At 38.5% G+C, this 22,280-nt stretch overlaps 1 protein-coding gene across 1 annotated transcript; it reads left to right on the forward strand.

Annotated features, from left to right (window-relative positions):
- The first annotated feature begins 3,586 nt into the window (after positions 1-3,586).
- EEF1E1 (eukaryotic translation elongation factor 1 epsilon 1) lies at positions 3,587-21,090 on the forward strand. The gene is made up of 4 exons (XM_051611650.1): positions 3,587-3,724; positions 5,473-5,673; positions 13,581-13,676; positions 20,426-21,090. The coding sequence occupies exons 1-4, from the start codon at positions 3,617-3,619 to the stop codon at positions 20,564-20,566; spliced, it is 546 nt and encodes a 181-aa protein (XP_051467610.1). The 5' UTR covers positions 3,587-3,616; the 3' UTR covers positions 20,567-21,090.
- Positions 21,091-22,280: the final 1,190 nt, after the last annotated feature.

Consider the following 22,280-nt stretch of genomic DNA (forward strand, 5'->3'; position numbering starts at 1 on the left):
TGCCATGGCAACTTTCCCTTCCCTGTTTCCTTCCATATGCACTTAGGCTAAAATCATCAGCTGGCTGCTAGGACAGTAACATCTCTGAGATGAGCCTGCAGAAAGGCTTCTAACTAGAAGTCCTTTTGTTAGTGTAACCTAGTGGAAATGAGACAAACAGATAAAATTATCGTGCTCCTTAGGTTTAAAATACTGCTTTTGAATTAAGTTGTTTTCTGCCTGACACGTACAAGAATGGCTAAATTTTCACACGGACCTGGGGTTCATGTTATTGTACAGCATGGAATTGAGCAGAAGAAAAGCTGAAGCAGAGGAAAATGGCTGTTACAAGAATCATTCTTTTTGTGTTTTGATTTTGCAAGAGAACTTGAAAACTCGAAGAAAAAAAAAAAAAGATCCAATTTCATCTTTGCTTCATTCAGCTACCACAGGGACCAGGAACTGGTCTGGATCTTTTAGTCTGGCTGCACACGTTCCCCTCATTTCAATGAGCAGGGTAACAGCAGCCAAGATCTCAGCTTCTTTGTCTTCCTTTTAAGCTAAAGGAATAGCTCTGTTCACACGGGCTGTAGATCAGGCAGGATAAAGTGGATCAGTCACAAACATTTTGCCAGCTCATTACATGCATTTAAAAACTACTTGTGGAACTACAGCAACAAAACCTTCCTACAGCACTCTGCCATTAAATCTTTACTTTACTAGGTTTGGATTAGGAAGGTCCTATTAGAGGGAAATAATCTAGTTTATTGATATTTTAGTTCAACAAGTGTGGAAAAGTGTCCACTGGGCAAACCTGCCTTCTCTTCTTTCCCAGGGGTACCTGTGAATAAATAAGCATTAAGGCTAGCGTAGCTCATTGTGCAAAGCAGGGACACAACATGCAAAAAATGAAGAGAGACCTCTTTGCTTCTGGCTTAGGGCAGGACGGGCAGGGTGTGGAAGAGGGGGTCTCCATGCATCGGGGCAGTGGGCTGGGGAAGGAGCAGCACCCCCAGCTATAACCTGGGCCTCCCTGTGGAAGGGTACTGCAGGACTACAGCCACTGCTGCTGCATTGAAGAAGGTAGAACGAAAAGTGTATTCCAATTGTAGCTGTTCCGGGTCCAAGGCACAGGGCAGAAAACTGTTTCAATTTGTATAAAATTTAGATTTGTATGTAAATATTCAACAATAACTTCACCAGTAATGAATAAGAAATAAATTGCCTGTTTGATGTATGATAAAACCATTATTTTGCACAGACGAGGCAGATGACACTTGATTTATATTGTCTTGCCAAAGTGTCAGACAATTAAGGGGAAAACTGTTCTGAGACTTATTACATTGACAAAATTCTGGTACAGCTAACAGCAATATGATTCACACAAGGATTGTCTGGCATGTAAAGCTCGTTTTAACAGATACCAACGTGACATACATAAAGCTGTCAGGCTTTCTCTAAAGGACAGTCATCCACTTCATGTTTCAAGTGCCCAATTAATTATATTTGACATTTAATTCATAACCTCAGGTATTTCAGATTTGGAACTTGACTATGGTAACAGCAGATCAGAGCAGCCCTCTGTTTGACACAATCGATTTTTCAAGTTATTTTCCTTGCGCGTGGGGGTCTCGATTCAGATTTTTGCTTGTCGAGCTCGCGTACAGGACACTGATACCTCTAAGCAAAGTAGGCTTCGTTCGCCTCCTCCCCCAGCCATTCCGTGGTTAATTATTTTGCGCTTTGAAGTAACTTTCTTCTGCAGTCTTAGTCACAAAGCTCCACCTAATGGAATGTGGGAAGAACTGTGCACAGCAAGAGTGGGAGGGAAACTGCTAAGCACGGTTATCAAGGGAAAACGGCTACACCACGGCGGACAACTAGTTTCCTCCACCTAATTTATAAAGTTTCTTCTCCCAAGGTCTCTAAAATTTTGAGGGGGGAAGCAAGCTTTTCACCTGACTGAAACGGTAACCCTCCTTTTATTGTTACTGGTAGATACTTCAATCCATAGATGGTAAATACTTCATACTGATACGTCTCTCACCTTCTAGGTTCCAAGCCCTTAAAAAAAATATAAATATATTAAAAACTCATAAATGTGAGTATATATTTACTGATAGATGGCTCATTACTGAAAATGAAATCTTTCAACAGTGAAACCATCGACTAGCTCTTTTAAGAAACAACAAAATATTTCTCTTGGTTCCCTCCCTGAAAATGAAGGCTTTCTGTACAATTTTAGATTGTTCCTTGATGTCATCCTGGAACACCGCTGGAACATCACCATTTAAAAATATTACTGCAGGAAGGGAGCTGAAAAATCAAAACAATTCTGCAAAGAGCAATGCCATTTTCAAAGCAGAGCACTTTTTTTATTATTATTATTTTTAATGAAGTGCTTTGCAGATGTTAAAGATCAGACAAATTCCTGCAAAAGCTCAAAAATCCACTCATTATTTCAGAATTGCTCCCCACTCAGAAGAAGGTTCTGTGGCCACTCCACTTTCAGACTTTTTCTGCAACAGAAGCTACATATCTAAATGTCACCTTGTATCAAGGCAACATGTTTCATTAAAAAAAACCCAGAACATTTGTCAGGATCAGCTTGTTTAAAATTACTAACGCAGTGATAGCCCCGAGTCTGTATTTTTGAAATGGCGAGTAGCCAGACAAGATCAGCTTGCCGTTATTAGTTAAAATGCTCGGTACGTAAGTCTTTTATCAAGAATTAGCACTTGGATATCCTGCACAGACCTGCCAAGCTCAAGTTGTTTTCATCTCTATCACACACGATCAGAGAAGCACAGCTGTGACACCCACAGCAGAGCACCTGCCATGAGGAAGGCGGCTGAAGAGCGTCTGTAACAAACCCCAAGCACGCCGGCTTGCAGTTCAACCAGACTTACTGCACGGCCAGCTCAGATTTTGTGGGGTTTTTCTGCCTCTTAACTTCCCTGCTAACTTCAGCGCGCCGTTCTTAACCCCGCTGCCGCGCCTCTCCTCCCTCTGCTGCCGGCTCAGCTCTGCCTGCTCCTCCTCCTCCGCGTCACAAACCCCCCCAGCGCTGCTAGCTCGCCGAAACTTCAGCTTCTTCGCTCAATCCGCCTGTACTTCTGTCAAGGAGCTCAGCACTCCCCAGGCGGAGGGAGGCCCGTCGCCTCCTCGGGCTGGCTTCCCAACAGGCACGGGGGGGGGAGGGTCTGCCTGTCCGCCCAGGCCGCTCAGGAAGCGGCGCTGACAGGGCTGCCGGGGAGGCGGCGGGGCTGCGGGGGCCGGCCCTGCCCACCCAGCTCCCTGCCCGCAAGGCCCCCGCGCCGCCGGACCCCGCTCCCCTGACACCCGGGACCCCCCCCCGGCAATGGCGGCCGCGCCCGCCGCCCCGGGACCGGCCCCGCCCCGCGCACGCGCCCTCCGCCACGCGCGGCTCCTCCCACCGCCCCCGCGGGGTTGCCAGGCAGAGCGCACGCGTCGGCCGCGCAAAGGGCGTCTGATTGGCTGGCCGGCCCTCCGCTCCGGCCAATAGCAGCGGCGGTTCCTTTGGCGCTGTGCGGCGCTGCCTTCCAATGGGGTGGGCGGTTGGTGCGAGGTGCTGGCGGGGGCTGCCCTTCCTTTCCCAGCTGGTCCCTCGCCCAAGATGGAGGGCGCGGCGCGGCCGGGGCCGGGCGCGGAGGAGCTGGCGCTGCTGGAGAAGCTGCTGGGCCTGCCGGGAGGGAACAAGTACGGCGTCCAGGGGGAGCGGCAGGTGAAGGGAGCGAGGAGGGGCCGGGGGCGGGCAGCGGCGAGGGCGGGCGGGCGGGCCTCCTGACTCTCCCCTTCCCCAGCGGCCTCGGCCCTCGCCCGGGCCTGCGCCCTCCTCGCGTGTGACGGTCGCTCCAGCACCGGTGCGGTGTGGCTGGGGTCCCCCCCGGTTCCTCTCCCCTCAGCTGCGCGGCCCTGAGCGGCCCTCTCGTCCCGAGCAAGGGGGCGTCACGTTTTCCCCCTCAGTCATCCCTTCACCAGCCGCCTGAAGTTGCGGCCGTAGGGTCTCGCTGCCAGCTCGCACCTTCTGGAAGCCTCTGCCTGTGGAAGGGTTGTCGTGTGTCATTGGAGAGATGTCGTCTTAAAAGGGACTTGTTCTCGCGCTGCTCTGTTTCTTGGGGTTTCCTGGTGCCGGTGCAGTTACATCTGTGCTAGTGCGGTTAAATGACGTAATTAAAAACAAAAAAAAAGACCTGGTTTTAATATCAGAAATATATCTGTAGTGAAGAAATTTTGCTCCTCAATATTTTACTCATTTAAAGTAGATGTCTTGACATTTTGAAGTTCATAAGGAAACATTAAGTTCCATGGTTTAAGAGGCACCTGGGGCATGAGAAATGTGATGTGGCACTGAGGATGTCACAAATGTGTGAGGGCCTTTATGTGACTCTCTCAGAGAAGGACAACAGAGAAAAGAAGCTGTTGGGTTGCCTTGTGGTTTTGTATGTTCTTTTACTTACTTGGCTTTATGTACTGTTTATGATTAGACTGCTGAATATCAATAGATGCATTCTTTGGTTGCAAAAGCTTCCTCTGTTATTTAACATTCCAGCTGCTATTTCAGTGCTATTACTGTAATGCATAAGTCTGAAAAATCAAGAAACTCGATCTGTCCCTATATTTTCTGACTGCCTGTTCTGTGGATAATTTAAACAGCAGTCAAAGACTCTTGATATAAGGAATATTAGGCATTTGCCTTGCACCTTGTGTTAATTAAATCTGAACACAGGTCGGTTCCTCTGTGTGGTCATATATTTAAAAAAAAACCAAAACAACAAGTATTGCATTTTAATCACTTTCTCTTCTATCATTTGAAGTAATAGATGACAGAATGGGTTGTAGTCTGTTGTGATGAGCTTCAGTTCATTTCTGACTCGTGGTGCAGTGTCCTTATGCTCTGTTTAGCAAGTGTCAGTGTCACTACCAATGTCATGGTTGAAATTCGAGGTGTATTGATACCAGTGAACTACTGATTTCTGTCAGAACATTTGGGAATAGAACAGTAAGCATGAGAAAGCATTTCAGTAAGTCTGGCTACTGTGGTCTGCTCAGAGAGAAGTGGGATGCTACTAACTTTAGAGTCAGAGTCCTGAGTGTGAAAATGAGCTAAGGGTTAGTGAGATTTCAGGCAGTGTTAGAATGAGCAATACTGTTGGATATAATACTAAGACTATAATTGGCTATAATATAAGACTAATACTAGTATTGGCAGAATTCAAGCTAAAAGTGTCTTGGTTTCCACATGCATGTGTTAAATACACTACTTCTGTAAAAACTGAATATAAACCACCTCAAAGAGAAAGGACAGTGCATACACTTAATATTACTACCTTTACTATGAGTAGTTCCAAATTGTGGCATATTGCTTTAAAGATACTTTTGAGGAGCTATAAAAAAAAAACAATAGCTGTTCTTACAGAGACTACTTTTTGAATAAATTGTTTAACATTACACTTTTGTTTCCCCTTCCAGGTACCAGTTCTCCAAACAAACAATGGTCCTGGTCTGACAGGATTAACAACCATAGCTGCCCACCTAGTCAAACAGGCTAAGAAAGACCAACTGCTTGGAAGTACCGCAGAAGAGAAAGCTGTTGTTCAGCAGTGGTTGGAATACAGAGTGACTCGTGTAGGTGGAGGCTCTAGTAAAGAAGATACCAGAATAATTCTGAAGGTAAGAAGTACCACTCAGTTTTGGGCTGACTAGAAGATTACAGTGCTCATGTATGTATGAACAACCACTTAATGAAACTGAGCAAACACTAAAGACTTTTCAATATCCTTAAGCACTAGCTTTTATTGTGCTTTCATTCATTTTTGTTGACAAACATACCCCAAGAACCTGAAAGAGGAGGAGGAAGAGCTTAAACTGTAAAACAGGTGAAGCAGAGATCTTACGGTGTTTTTATGGCTGTAATGCTGTTAACTGCCTAGAGTGTTCCAGGTGGTTTATCTTTTGTTCTGCCTGGTCTCTTATTAGCCATGTATCTTGCTGTCTTGATAATGCCTCAGTTATAAACAAGCTGGTGTTATATTTCAAGATAACGCTGCTCTGATTGTTTTAAGAGCTATTCTTAATTATTTGGTAATTATGGAATACAGACCATACCTGATACTTTGGTAATTCGTGTTGATACCAGAAGGAATTACTGAACAGAATTGGGTGTGTAAAGTGAAATCGTGAAGGAACTTCTGCAAAACTGCCCTTCACATCAGGCTACTTTGTATGGAGGCTTTGGTGTACTGTATTAAACTATTCTTGTAGTCTGAAGCTTGCTTCCTCTTAAACAGGTGGAAGCAAAAAAGAGAATCTCAAAGGTCACCCTGGTATTTAAGCCATCAGATGGCAGGGAGTAGATAGGAAAACTAACTCTGTTTTCCTTCTTACTCCTTGTGACTGGTAATTAGTACTTCTGCAGTCTTGTGGAAACAGAGCTGGAAGAGATTTGCTTTACACTTAAATACTAAGTGCTCTGTTTAGTAAGTGTGCATGAAACAGCAGTGAAATTCAATCAATTTTTAAGATGCCTATTTTTTTTCTAATTTTTAAAGTATATTTTAGATGGAAATGATGCAACGTGCACTGCGACTGGAGAGTCTGGGTTTAGAAAAAGCTTTGTGAGCTGCAGGGTACTAGGTAGGTTGACTTTACTTGAGGCTGGCAAAGTCTTAAATAATACTTTTGACTTTAGTTAGGTGTAGCAAGCCTGAGTCAACTAGAACTATTGCAGAAACCAAAGATAAACTGAAGCAGCATTCAGGGGTTAACACATTGTGTTACTTAAAATCAAGGAAAATCTTGCATCTTAAAATGGTGTGAAGAAAATCTTGTAGGTAATCTGTTGTCCTTTACAAACTGACAGCCTTCTTGATCTTGAGGACTTGGAATATCATCCCTGCTTTACAAGGATCAACTTGGTGAAAGCCCAGAATCATAGAATCATAGGGGTAGGAAGGGACCTCTGAAGATCACTGAATCCTCCTGCTGCAGCAGGAACACCTAGGGCAGATCACACAGGAAGGCATCCATATGAGTCTTGAAAGTCTCCAGAGAAAGAGACTCCACAACCTCTGTGGGCAACCTGTTGCAGTGCTCAGTCACCCTCATAGTAAAGAAGTTTTTCCTCATGTTGAGGTGGAACTTCCTGTGTTGTAGTTTGGTGCTATTTCCTCTCATCTTATCAGAGGACACCGCTGAAAAGAGATTGGCCCATTCTTGACATTCACCCTTCAGATTTTTATATACATTAATAAGGTCCTGTCTCAGTCTTCTTTCCTCAAGACTAAACAGCCCCAGATCTCAGCCTTTTCTCATATGACAAATGTTCCAGACCCTTAAATCATCCTTGTAGCCCTCTGTTGGACTCTTCCCAGCATATCCCTGTCCCTCTTGAACTGGGGAGCCCAGAACTGGACACAGTACTCCAGGTGGGGTCTTACTAAAGCAGAGTAGAGGGGGAGGAAAACCTCCCTTGATCTGCTGGCCACACTGTTCTTAATGCACTCTGGGATACTATTGGCATGGAGTATGTAGTTCTCTCACTTACGCTCCAGGTAATCCAAATTATCTTGATCCTATTGTATATTTAGAATACCTTGCATTGGTTAAGCAAGAGTTTGTTTACATTGCTTTTTTTATTTTTTTGTAACATCTCTGGTCTTACTTTCTACATGCAAATGCTATCAGAACCTTTGCAGTTGTCAGGGTCACCTGCGGGTACCATGCAAAAATTCTTTGGGATTTTCAGAACTTGATTGAAGGAGGCATTGACTAATGATTGTTTAACTTCAAGTTTAACTGTACTTTGAACAGGTAGTATGACTAACTCACCCTCAGTGGTTCATGTTGTCTGATTTTTTTAAAAACCTTTATAGTTTCAGTCATTTTTCAAACAAGCTAGTTGGCCTTCAGTTCTCTCCCAAACTGTGAGAAAACCATATGAGATTAAGTAACTAAGTTTCTTGTACTTCTATTATGTAAAAGCCAAAAGCAGGTTTTCTTTATTGTTACAACAAATACATCTGCTGTGGGTGGCTTAAGTGAGTATTTGCAGAACTGCATTTGAGTATTAAAACCAGAAGCAGAGATATGATGGTTTTATGCTGAAGCTGGTGTGTCTTTTAATTTTAGTCTTAGCAACATTGGCAGTTTAGAAAAGACAATGTACTGAAATACGAGTATGTAGATAAACCAAGTGTTTTTAAACAAAGCAAAATTTCCTTATTGAGAAACAGTGTCATTGAGGGAGAATTTCTGCCTTTAAGTGTACTCTAATGGGTATTACCACTTTAAAATACTCCTCTAGATTATATTTTTTCCTTAGCAGGTGTTGAATAGCCAAAATTTGTTTTGACACAGGGCTGCTGTGGAATTGTTCCAGCACTAATAATTACATAGCATAGCAATTAAGTTTTTGGGGTTTTTTTAATTGGTTCTCTTGCCACTATAATTAATCAGAAAAAAAAAAGCAGCCTACCATTAAAGTATATTGTGCCAAAAGGGAGTATGGGTGAAAAAAAGAAACTAAAATACGGACGCAAGTCTGAGGTTGTAGTTTTACAACTTATCTGGAATACACAATGGCAGTCTTGGGACAGTTGCAGCCTAGAGCCACAATTTATAATAAGCTGTGCCAAAAACAGTTCAGTCACTTCTATAAATTTTAGGCTGCCTCTGTTTAACCATTAACTGAGGTGATGTGGTTCTGTAAAATGCCAGTAAATAACTAGTTTAATATTTGTTAATTTGAACAGTAAGGTTTTTCCGTTGGCCTTAGGAAAATAGGTTCTTAAATTGTTCTGACTGATGTATTGACTAAAGTAACCACATTAAGTGGTTGGACCATCTCAACCAGGTTTTTTATATTTATTCAGAGCAACTGCCACACTGTTCAGAATTGGCCAATGAAAATGCTCTTTGAGTTTTGTCTGATTTTGATTCATGTTCCTGCATTGGACAAAATAAACGGAAGCAATGCCTCTGGACTGTTATTCAGCAGATATGTAGAATTTATGATTGTCAGTATCAGTGATAACGTAATATCCAATGCATTATGTTACCTTTCTTATCTACAGAGTGATAACATTTTCCTTTACTTCTTTGATGTTTAGTTAGTAGTAAATGAGGCTGCATAGGAAAAAAAAATCTGAAAATTACTGAGGAGTTGTGCTTGATAACTAAGTAGGCTTTCTACCTTTCTGGGGAGGGAATGAGAACGTTTTTGAAACACTTGTGCCATAAAACATCTACTTAGATGTTAATTAATTCCATTCAGGAGATTTTAATGTCTCTGCTTTGTCAATTTTAGATATTAAAAATTTTAGGGTTCTTTCCCCTCACCCCATCTTCAGAGCCATATTCTAAATAGCTGAGAGCTTGTGCTTGAATTTGCAGAAAAGCTTCCACAAAAATGTAGTCTCTGAAGGCTAAGTGTAACCAAGATTTTTTGTGTACTACTTTCAGTGTCTGATACAAAAAATGTTGCATGATTTCAACTAGTTTTGGCCCAATTTCCTGTGCTGTCTGGCTGTAATAATTCAATCCAATTAGAAATCTGAATAAGTGAGCATCGATTCTTATTTAACATGCCTATCTGAAAACTTAATAGTTCCACAAATATGTCCATGCTGTTAATCCACAGTTCTTGTATACTGTTTTCTGACAGACTTCTAAATGGGATGCTTACCCACTTTGGCAGACTTGTCCAACAAGCTTTTTTTAAACTTCAACTTTCTGTTTTCACTTCTCTCCCTGTTCTATTAGCACTAGTGTATTTGTGTGTGTAAAAGATTGAATTTTGATTTTTTGTGAAACATTTTTTATTATTTTTCTTCTGTCTTTTACAAGAAATATAGTATGCTGAATATAATATCCTTCCAGACCAAGTTTAGCTCGTAGTTTGCCAGTTAGACTGAAAAGTCTTGTATTAGAATTAAAAATACAGCTATGTCCCAACAGCACAGTTCTGCCTTTCTTGGGTTCTGCATTTTCAGAGGCTTCCCTGAGGCATTTGAGAGTGCTCAGTTCTTTGTCTTTGCATAGTGTGGTGATATAAAGGCATTTAGGGCATAAATGACCTTAAGAATATTGCTGACTGAAAGGATGTGCTTGTTCTCTGCTACATACACCAGCAGTGGGCTGTTGTGGACAAAATATACAAGGCAATCAGAGTACTGTCAGATGTGTTGTTAGTTATTGAGTTGTTGTTAGAGGCAACTGTTACTTATCTGAGCTGCTGTTTCAACTTGCTAGGAGGGATTCAGTTGCCTTAATGGATGAACTACATTGCAAAAAACTAGATTGCTTACTTAAGAGATAGTGAGCAGTACTGTGGGGTAGTCAAAAGTGTGCTGTGGATGGGATGTGTTGAGCTGTTACTCTAGATGTGGGCAATAAATTGGATTTTTTTTTCCACAGAACAAGCAAAAGGAAATAATCCATTTGTTCATAAATAAAGCAGCATCTCTTCTTTCCATTGCTTCTTTCCCCATATACCCAAAAACGGAGTTTGAATTGCTACAATTGTTCCATGCATATTTGTGCATCAACCTTCAGTTATGCCTTAAATACCTGTCTGAAAATTAAGAATGGATTTCCTGAGGAATTGCAACAATAAGTTCATACAGTTAAAAGCAACTTCCAAGACCATTTCAGTCATTTACTACTGGGTTTGTTTACATGCAATCAGTTTAGGTAGTGACGTTCGGGATGTGAAGGACACTGACACAAATGACAGCTAACAGACCTGAATTTCCTGGATGTAATAAAAATTGAAATACAGTTTTGTATTCGTATCTTTATTAGTCCCTCCAGGACAGGAACAGTTTAATACCATGGTCACTTAAGAGAGCTTGACTCAGGGATTTTAAAACAGGTGGCTATCAGCATCTATGGGAAGCATAATCCATGAGGCAAAGTTAATTAAATGTACCTAGTGCACATGAAAAAAAATTGTACTGTGTGTTTCTGAATTAGCTGGACTTTACAGAATGAAATCAGAGTATTGGTCTTATGTTTGATGTAAGAAAATACTTATTAAAAAATGGAATTGTAAACTCATGCTAATGTATCCAAGACTAAACAATTTTTTGCATATTCTGTTTCCTCAGTGAACTGACTTCTAAAATTTGATGAACCAGAATAACTAACTATTCATGCTGTAATGGCTTATCTTGCCTTTAAGTTTTAGGATTTTTTTAATTTATTTATTAGTTTGTTGAGTATACATGTGCACTAAATTATAAGAATAATTTTATTCTTTGTATGTTATTAACCTGTCTTTGTATTAATCTGTCCTGAACAACTGGGCAAATTAATATTTCTGCATAGAAACTAGCCTACCTCTTCAAGATATATAAAACTAAGAATTAGCATTCCATAATTGCTTTGATGCAGAAATCCGACATTTTGAGCAGGGAAACAACTGTGTTGATTGTACCTTCAGAGGTAATTAACTTTTTGTTTATATTACAAAATCCTGATTCCACAGCCTAGGCAAAGAATGGGGTGAGAGACAGAGGGATATAATTTCAGTGATGTTACTTCTCACTATAATGCAAGTTGCATTTCTGGGTAATCAAAATGAAAAACACTGATCAGAGTTAATTACAACACATCTATAGATATTTTTTTCTTCCTGAAAGCTTTTTCTTCCTTGAATTGCATGTGGTGTGTATAGAATTTCACAGAAATGTTTAAAGTAATTCGAGAGCTAACTGACAAGCAGTAAACCCGTCTAAAGAAGAGAAGTTTCATAGCTAGGGGCAGATGACCTTACAGAATTTTAACTATGCAGAGGTTAATATATTTCCCTGATTTGTACTCAGAAGTCAAAGCAGATATAGGGATATATAGAAGTTCAGGATTCCTGTCATGAAGTGGTTATCAAAGAAATAGTAAGGTGGCATAATGGTGTAGAATTCAAATGCATAGTCTGATGTCCTGAAGCCTCAACATTTCAGTTTTGTGTTTTGGCTTTTTTTTTTTCTTTTTTATGTATGCACTGTAGGATTAGTCTGTATCAGTAAAACTGTGGAACCACAAAAACTTCAGTATGCTTAAGTATAAATGTAATTTTTAAATTGTTCAGTAATTACTAGCTCCTTCTCCTTGCCCCCTAAAGTAAAAGATTGTCTTAAAATTGTACAAGCTGTCACTCAGACTGAAAAATTATTTTAGGGGCATTTTTCAACACATTAGTTATGTTTAAGCTGCTTACCTCTGTTTCTGGGGTGGGGGAAGGTGGTGACTTACAGAGATCTCTGAGGAAAAAGGAGTACACTTACTACAAGTTTTTTTCAACCAGCAGAGAAATAATAACAGGGAGTTTCTAAATCCAAGGCAAAGCTGGAAATGTTTTCCTACGTTTCTGAAAAGAACACTATAAAACTAAAGCTTATTTATGCTGGGATCAGGGTTTAAGTGGATAATTTTGTTTGCTGTTACATTTCTTTCTTCAGGGGGCAGAAAGGTGCATAAATGAGATAAGTAGGTAAAATGTGAAAAAAAGGAAGGACAAGTAAAGAGGTAGAGCTGATGTGTGATGCCAGTGTTCTCAGAAGTGATACACTTGAGCAAAGTTTGTTGGCCTCGTTTTCAAGCGGATAGTTACTTCGTAAAAAAGCCATGAAAAAGGGTTTTTTGGTAGTACAGATTTGAAATATTTATTCACGAAACCTAAATGGAAGCCTTCTACTACCCACGCTTATAGCTTCTGATACGGAATTGTGGAAAGAGATGATCTTAAAATGCTGAAGCTGTGCACTCTTCACATGGACTTAGCAACTGAATTGACAGTAGCAGTCATTAGGAATTGCCAGCGGTGATTTCAACATTAATAAGAGCAAGTGTCAAATGATAGCAGCTGATGGGTATGGATTTTCCAGCATTGAGCTTGAAACACCTTGTCTTCCTCCCCAGTATCCCTTTTTGGTTTTGTCCTTGCACATTTGCAGTTCCATAACTTTACTGACTAGCTGCCTTGAGGGAGACCTGGAGGGCAGGAGAAGGTGCTGCTGGATGAGCAATGTGCTCTCCTTTGACCATTTTCCACTTACCAAATGTTAAATGTGTAATAGGGGTTCTTGTGAGTCATACGTGGTTAAAAAAAAAATATATAATACACAACTCGTATTTATTAATTCTGGTAATTTAAAGCCAAGAAAGTATGGATTTGAAAGTTTTTCAGTGAAGTCACTGAATTTGTAAATTAAATTTGTAAATTTGTAAACTAATTTGTAAAATAAATCACACTTGTATTTACAAAAATCTGAGTGAATGTAAGTGGGGGAATCATGAAAAACTGTGTGCCAGCAGGAAGCTGGCTAGCACTTTTTTTAGAGACCAACGTTTAAATTTTTTTTAATTATTGCTGTCAGAAAAATGATTATATTTCAGTTTATTATATTGTAATTTTTTAGAATGTTTTCCATCTTTTAATGTTTCTCTCTTTTGCTGAGTTGGGACAAATTAAAGCTGGTGTTTATTTTATATGCATAGTCTCATGAGGAAGTTTTCTATTGTTTTTAACAATTGCCTACAGTGTCAATACTACAGCAGTATAATTACTTTTTCTGTTTCAGGATCTTAATGTACACCTGGAAGATAAAGTTTACCTTGCAGGAAACATTTTTACCTTAGCAGATATTTTGATGTACTACGGATTGCATCATGTCATGGTAAGTGTTACTTGCATTATTTCTATATGTACAATTATTATCATTGTTATTTAAAAGGCAGTTTACTGTAATAAAAGTTGACCTACTGAATTGATCAATGACAATTCCAGCAGAACAAAAATTGAGATATTTCTTAGAAGAGCTTTAAAAACTTAAAAAATAAGGGGTTTTTTACTGTTATTTTTTAATATAATTAGCTATGGATGTGTTGAAAGAAGTGTATTAGCTGTACTGTCCAGAATGCTTTAGTTTCATCTGTGTAATGTAACAATGATGATGCCTGTGTTTTGGGGTATAATGACTCTTATCTGTTCAAGGCTAAAACATGAATGGTAACACAACAACATGGGGAAATAGATAAATTAAACTGAAAGGATGTGGCAGAACTGAAAGTACTAAGGTTGCTAGCATTGGAGAGATGCTGCTGTTGCTATGAAACACAAATTAAGTTAATGAAGGATTAATGAATATAGAAGTGTCAGCTCTAACAAAGTGTCATTCTTGTTTGAAGATTATTTTAATGATAGGACTTGATAACATACACAGTATGAAAATAGCAGAGAAAAAAGAAGTAAATAATCCTCCCGAAATAAAGAAAACAAAAAAGCTTCAAAAACAGGTGGTAATTTAATGATGAAGCAGTAGAAGTTACTTGTATTTTGATGGGTGGAATGTGATTGTAAATGAGCCATCCTTCTCTGGGGTGGGTACCACTAAACAAACCAAGGGACTTGTACAAAAAGGTCTGCTAAATTCTTGATAGAAGATAAACTTTGTCAGTTTTACATTAGAAAATGGGAGGGTGGGATAATCAGGAAAAGATGTCTCTGACAAATGCACATTTGTCTGAGAATTGGTGAATTCAATCCACTGCGTGAGTGGTTACTTTACACAATTAAAAGCAGTGCTTTGGGAGAAGAGTGCAAGAATACTGCACCTCAAAAGGGAGGCTGAAGTGGGTGTGTGGGGGAGGAAGATCAGGTAATGAAATACCACAAAAAATGAGTAAGAATAGATGTATATGTATCTTGACTGTCCAGGAGTAAAAGTTCAGATGAGACAGTGCCAAGCAGAGGAGAGGGAAGGGAAGCTTCATTTCAGAAGATATTTGAAAACATGTTAGCGTAAGTCACCTAGAATTAATTATCTTAAATCATATTTGCCTTGTAAAGTACTACTGCTTAAGTAGTAGGATAGATGTGCTGACTAGACTGTCAGAATACATTACCTTTCACAGATAATGTGTAGACATAAAAAAATGAGTAAGTACTTTCTAAAAATATGACTAAATGCTGTAAGAAAGTATGAGTTCAAATGTGACATTTTTTAAAAAAAACTTAGGCAGGGGAAAATCAAGCATATTTTAAATTTAGAGTTTGCTCTAGAGTAGACTACCTAATCAAGAAGAAAAGATACCAGTTATTGCTTTGGGAAATAGAACAGATGGTAAAAACAAATGACTTGGTGCTCCTGGGTGCCTGCAACCATCCAGACACTACTTGGGACAAGTTTGTAGTACAGCATCTGTTTCTGAGATGTTTGATTTCATGGAAGATAATTTTCTGAATCAGAAAAGTTTAAAGGGCAAATAATGGGGTGACTATCCTAGATAAATAGAGGAAAGTCTAGAAGCTGCTAGCTAGAAATTACATGTATTTTGAAGGTTTCAGAATTGGTTAGTATTAGTACTTACCTATAAAGATAAGATCTTGAACTGTAGAACCTCCAATATTTTTTTTTTCTTTAATTTTAGCTGTGACAGGGAGGGTGGAGAAAGCTGCTGTGTCACTTAATATGATGTAGTCTGGGGAAGCAGTTTGTCGTATCCACCCCTGTTTCAGCTAAGTGTTGTGCAAAGTATTGAAATGTTTCTTATGATCCTCCAAGAGAGGAGGTAGGAATGGGAGGCACAGGGGCAGGGGAGACCAACAGTTCTTTTTGTTCATCAAGCTGTCTAGAAAATTGATCTGAAAATGTAACTAAAAATTAACTTTAGGTAAATTACCTCTAGACTAACAACCACATTAACCTAGACATTAGTAATAGAATACTGTAAATATTAGTGACATACCATGATTGTCCTGAATGAGCCAAATGTGAATAAAATTCTGGTAACCATTTCAGTAGAAAGGTTTTTAAGACCACCCAGTCCTACTGTTCACTTCACTTGTGGTTTCATCTCCCTTTCTCATTGTTTCTGAAGTAAATTGTACCTCTTCATATTCTTGCCCTCCTCCCACCTTCATTTTGCCCTTTCCATTATCCAGATGAGGGAGTTCTGGAACCTGATTCTTCAGTGTTCAGGCTCATCTATTTGAACTTACTCATCAGTTTGTCTACTGAACAGCAGAAACTCTTAATTTTCCAGTTGTGTGCCTGCCTTTCATTCTTCCTCTCCCTTTTTAATAAGCACAGTAGCATTAAGTGTTTAAAAATCCATGTTGTGGGAGAGGAGTTAGTTTTTTAATGAATGAGAGTCAGATTCACAGGTGATGCTTCAGGCTTCTTGCAAACTGAGGCTATTTTGAGATTATTAGAAAGATACACTGGTAATATTAAGGTGGGAATTAAATTGTATACATAGTTGACCTGCATCATGATATAGGTCACACATACCCTAAAAGTGTAATGCCTGATAGTCACTGCCTAAATGAGATTTTTCAGTCAATGTAATTTACATTGTCACTTGTAATTCCGTATCTCCATGTATCTAGTATTTATATTGTTGTCTTTAAACACTTGGATTACTTTAATACATATGTGGATAGATATGATGAAGAATTACGTTCTGCTAGATTATAGCATAGATTGCAGAGAAAATGTGAATTTGGAAGCATTCCTTGAGGACAGCACAGGCAATCAATAAGCATTAAATTCCCCCTGTGGTGATGAATTTGTTTTCATATCCTTTTTTTTTTTTTTAATTTAAAATAAAAAAGTTTCCCTATGGTTTTGTTCTTAAGTATTTTCAAACAGCACAACTCCAGTTCTAAGATAAATAATCAATACAAAAGTTGAGCTGTATTTATACTTCAAAAACTTTGTCAGAACCAAAGAAGTAATCTCAGATCTATACATCTGACTTGAAAATTTTTTTCATAAGGCCTGGAAGAGGTGAAATTTGTATCTGCAAATGGAAGAAGCCTTAGACAAATCTGGAGGTCAGATCAAGTACAAAACATATGAAGTTGTTCTCCTTGGGTCAGAACTACTAATACTGAACTGTAATGAGACTGCATTAATTTTTGTTGAATATTCACTGATAGACTGCTTATCTTAGTACTGGGGTAACAGGCTTTCCTTCTACAGAATGATGCAAGAAATGGGATTTAAACTGAATTACGGAAAACATTTTTACTTTAAAGAAAACATTTTAGCATATTCTTTGAACAGCAGAAAATTAGTCAAAGCTAAATGAAAGTACATCTATTTCACTAAATACACTATTCAACTGTTTTTGTTTTTTCTTTCCCTCATATCTAAAAGCTGAATTTTAGAAATGAGACAGTATCTTAGCTTCTTCTTGATGTTGAAGAATTTCAGATGTAGGCAGGTATTTTCAGACTTCCCATGCACATGCAGGGTGTGGGAATAGGAATTTATGCCTGCATCCCCAGTGCTACTGAAAGCAAATATAATTAAAGCTTGTGTATTTATAGCCCTTCTAGAAACTCTTCTAGTTGCATTGTATGATGACCACCTTAGTTACTCTTTGTGAGCTTTGTGATGGAAGAATAAGGCAAGGCTTCTTTTTTAAATTTTTTTTTTATTTTGTGACATAAAAAGCCTGTCATATTGAGTGTCTGCTTCTTTGCTATTAAAATAATTGCTTTAATAGCAAATAATTATTTTAACAGCAGAACAGCAGCCTTTCTTAACTTAGGGGAATTATCTAATTTAATGAGGAAGAACAGAAAATACCCATCTAACAAAATGTTGTAAAAAATGCCTTGGAAGTGATCTCTAAACAATTAACCTAAGAGTTATGTTCTGAGTAAAAAGTAGAGCATGCCACAAAGTGCTTTTTAATATATTTCACTGATAGAGTACATTATGTAAATAAGTAAAAAAGTCTTACTTGTTGTGCCTAGAGTACAAAAAGGGGTTTTGTTATTAGAGTAGCTGTCTGTTTTGCCCTTTGGATGTTTTTTCGCTGTGCTGACAGAATGGAGAAGGACTACTTTTCCACACTGTGCTTTTGATTTACGTCAGAGAAGTGTGAAGATGGAGAATTATCAATATAAAATTATGGGGAAGAAATAATGAATCTGCTGCAAAATCTGAAGATCAGCATTTTCATAAGCAAGTGCTTGCCTACTAAAGCCTGTGAAAAAGGAAATTGTAATTATAACTTTAAGTGTGTAACACAGAACTTCAAGTAACAGCCTTTTTAGTATCTGCTCATACTTAATTTTAGATGACCTTAGATTACACAAGTGGCTCTTTTCATGATCTGTGTTGCTTTGTGAATCGTTATACAGCTTCATACCAACCATCAGCTTCCAACTACTGTTAATTATAATAAACTGCAGGTGATCAAAACCTTCTCCTAAATGATACTGCATAAGGTTTTTTTGTCTCGAAGGTACTGTACTTGAAGAAGCTCAGGCAAAAATATGTGGTTGTGTTTCAATTCATTTTTCTGTGCATTTACATCAGACTGTACAGCTGTCAGAATAATGTTTACATTTCCATGCCAGCAGCAAGAAAGGTGTGTTTTCTCATACTGTCTGAACTGCTGTACTTAACAGTTCAAACTTGCAGAATTTGTTGGGAACATAAGTGCACAGTACTATGCTTGTGTTCTGACAGGTGAGTTCCATAGGAAGAAGAGCTACTTGGGTTTAGGAGCAGCTTCCAAATCTCTGCTTTTCAATTATTGCTACAGTTACTGTACTCTTCACTTACTGTTAATATAGCTTTAATGCTGTGTGGCATTGGTTTAGAAATCCTTCCCACAGCTCCTTGAAATTCTTCTTCCTCAGTGTTTTCCAGTGGTTCATCTTCCAATATGTAGCTTTATTTTCTTTTTACTTGACATTTTTAAAGCTTTCCAATTCTAAGTCGACGTTTGGGCTGTGTGAGAGACCAATAAGGAGAAGCAACAAATGTTACAGGCAGCTCTTGAAATTGAAAGGGGTGGTGTGTCACAAGCTGAAATTTAATGTGAGACGTAGGTTTGAACACCAGCTTTTCACTGATATGGCTGAGTAAATTAGTATGTGTAGCTCTTCAAATTCTCAATGAACCTGCACTATCTGTGAAATTGCGTGTTTGTAGAACAAGGCAAAAGGAATATGCCATCTCTATAGCTTTTGAAGAGGGGATGATTAACCTGATTACCTTTCCAATTCAAACATGAGAAGTATTAGGCATGTCTAGCTGGTGATTTTGTTTGTTAAAACTGTCCTCTACAGGTGTGCCCTTCACTGACTGCAGGTGTTGTCAAGATGAGTGAGATAAGCATGATGGCTAACTTAGCTCACTGAAAATTATGTGAGATGAATCCCGCACTGATTGGTTCAGGTATTGATGAGATAAGATAGGGTAGTGGAAATGAAGGTCACATTTTGTACCTGATACCATTTCTGAAGTCTGTTTCGAGGACTAGTGCTTTTGTAATTCAGTTGTAGTAGGTTAAAGGGAGGAAGCGGATTGTTGTCTAAACTGATAAGCTAACCTAGTCACAGAGGAACCTAAAATTGCTAATCAAGGAATAGTAATGCAGGTGATACAGGCTGAGAATAATTCTACAGCTGGCTTGAGAGACTCAAGTAACAAAGACTTTGTAGAGAAGTTTTGAGGATGTTTCTGACTTGAACTTAGAAGAATTTCAAAGGTGTAAAGGTCTATAATTGTAGATTACTCTATCTGAGCCAGCCTTCTGATAAATGTAAAGGTAGGCTTGAAGCTCTTAATTAATCTTCAGTCACAATCTCTGTGGCAAGGACCTGTTGCAATAGCTGTGCAATAGTTGGAAGCTTCTTTCTGATCTTATAGCTGTTTAGATCTGGGTTAAAATAAACATGTGGCTGTGCTGTTGACTTGAGAACTGGTGAACAACAGGACCTCAAACTCTAAGAGTAAGGATAGTACTTTGACTATGTTTCTGTAGTATGGGCAGGCTTCTGTTTTTTGTTGTACTGTAGCAATTTGAATAATGCCATTGCTATCTTAAATAATGTGAACTAGCACATCTGAACAGTTAAATTTTAAGCTGTGCTGTTTCTTAGTAACTATTGTATAAGTATTGCTCAAAATGGAAAACAACTTTCAGTTTTTCTGTCCGTGCTGAAATTGCTTGGAAAAAACCTTATTGCTGTACTTAAAGTACACCTTGAAATACAAAGTAATCACTTTGCCTGTGAGGCATGACCTCCTGCTGGATTAATGTGAAAAACTTGTGCATATTGTGAAATGCTTCCCCCCCACACTGTTGTACCCTGACCCTATAAATAGATGCATTAAATTAAAGTGACCTAATGCCCTTTTCCCTTCATCTGAATCATACAGATGTATATTCCACCCACCAGGTTTGTTCATTTGAGTCAATTATAAGTAAATACATAATTTGGGCTGTTAATTTTAATATGTGAAATTAAGATAAAATACTGCTGGACTGTAACAACTTTTGATGTCATTTGAAGTCAGCTGTAAAACTATTCAATTTTATTGTACCTTACCAAATGTTCTGACACTAATGATACAGTGCCTTATATCACTGGTGCCTTGTATTTCTTCCCATGCAGGTGGACCTCACAGTGCAAGACAAGGAGAAATACCTTAATGTGTCACGTTGGTTCAACCACATTCAACATTACCCAGGTGTCAGACAACATCTGTCTAATGTCGTCTTTATCAAGAACAGATTATACACTAATGCTCATTAAGGAAAATCTTAGTATCCTTTTGGAAGGCTGTTTGGGAGTTTAGAAGTTATTCTGTCCAAAATCACTAACTTGAAAATACTGGTTTGTAACCTTCTGTATGTGAACCAAAACTGTTGATGCCTCAAATAATCCAATTGCATTGAATTACTGTTGTCCAGTCAAGAATTTTAACTAGTTAAAGAATTGTATCATGTATCTGATTAAATGAAAGATGGCAGAAAGATAGAAATTGAGTTTTAATTCACTATTTTTTAAAAATAGAAAGTTCTTTCAATTAAACATTCGACTGTATTTACATAGGTTTTGTAGGAAAGAATTACTTAACTTTCCTTCAATTATTCACTCCTTTTGCTATTTATTGAATTTGTACGTATGTCCTGCTTTCTTTTCATTTTCTTTTCCATGGATGTTTACACTAGTTTTGTAAAAGTTAAGAGCTATATTGTGTGCCAAGGATGTGAAAAAGGGAACATACAAATGTTACAAAGTATTTATGTGACTGAATAAATTATTTTAAAACTGTAGTCTTCATTTGGCTGTGGAACTTCTTAGTTTTTCTTCAGCAAAGGAAAAATGTAAAAGGTTTGTTCACCTCCTACTTCATTTTGTGGTATATGAACTTCTATGTAGATTCCAGAATAATTTCCTTTCAAGCTGGGTAACAAAGCCATTGTTTTTCAAGATTTTGCATGCGTCTCACTTCACATGGTATTTCCACACAAGTACAAATGCAAGTTTCAAAATCCTAACAAACAAACCCCAAACAAGCAAAAATCAAAACCAACCCAAACCTTCCCCCCTCAGCTTAATATAATGATGTACTAGTCTGTCAGGTTCTCTGTGGTTTAATGTTTGTTTGAAAACCAAGGACAATCTTGTTGAATTGGACATTTGTTCAGGTCTTTTCACTCTAGCACATGATCCCTCCATTATTTCTGAATAAATTTAAAAGTGCTAGCATAGTGACCTGAGGACACATCTGGATGAGCTAATTACTTTCTGCACAAGTCAGGTAGCGTTTCTTTAAAAACACTGAAAGAAATACAAAAATATTTTGATATTTCAATTTATAAAGGTCTATGATGGTTTCTACAACCATGCTTAGCAAGCAATTTCTGAGTTGTATATTAATTTGGCTTGTGTTCTACTTTAGAAGCCTCTTGCCCACTAAGGTAGATATAAAGATACCTTGGGTAGCTGAGTATTTTCAATGTTAGAAGGCCTTAAGAAAAAATCAGGCAGATAATGTGTTGAGGTGATTAAAATATATCCTAGCACAGAAGCTAATTGCATGACTAAGCTTCACTTGGACAATTCCAGGCTCTCTAATAGGTGTTTTCTCTATATACATAATTTCTTTAGAGGATTTACAGGCGCACAGTGTTACTTCTAGGAATGTCTGATCTTGTTAAAATTCTTGCTTTGAAGAAGTTTTCAGTATTTCTCAGGGAGCTTAATTCTAAGCTCCTACCATTTCTTCTGTTTAGTTATTCTGGTTCCTTGTTATTTAGAAGCACGTCTTGTGTACTTAGTTATGAAGATTTCACTGGAATATTGAGAACTGTTCAAGAATTGTGGAGTGGGTTTTAGTGCAAACATACATGAGAAACTACATAATTCAGTCTTCTCATGTTTGACTACTGCAAGGCTTCAGGTTTTTACTCTCAGTACTTGCACTCTTAGTTCCCAGTTTATTCAAACATTTGCTACTGTG

Source organism: Apus apus, chromosome 2, assembly GCF_020740795.1.
Source record: "Apus apus isolate bApuApu2 chromosome 2, bApuApu2.pri.cur, whole genome shotgun sequence".
NCBI lineage: Eukaryota > Metazoa > Chordata > Aves > Apodiformes > Apodidae > Apus > Apus apus.

Excerpts from the sequence above, each read along its gene's own strand:
- EEF1E1 (XM_051611650.1), top strand. The coding sequence starts at position 3,617 with ATGGAGGGCGCGGCGCGGCCGGGGCCGGGCGCGGAGGAGCTGGCGCTG. Across the intron at positions 3,725-5,472 it reads GCGTCCAGGGGGAGCGGCAG|GTACCAGTTCTCCAAACAAA; the intron begins GTGAAGGGAGCG and ends TTCCCCTTCCAG. Across the intron at positions 5,674-13,580 it reads ATACCAGAATAATTCTGAAG|GATCTTAATGTACACCTGGA; the intron begins GTAAGAAGTACC and ends TTTCTGTTTCAG.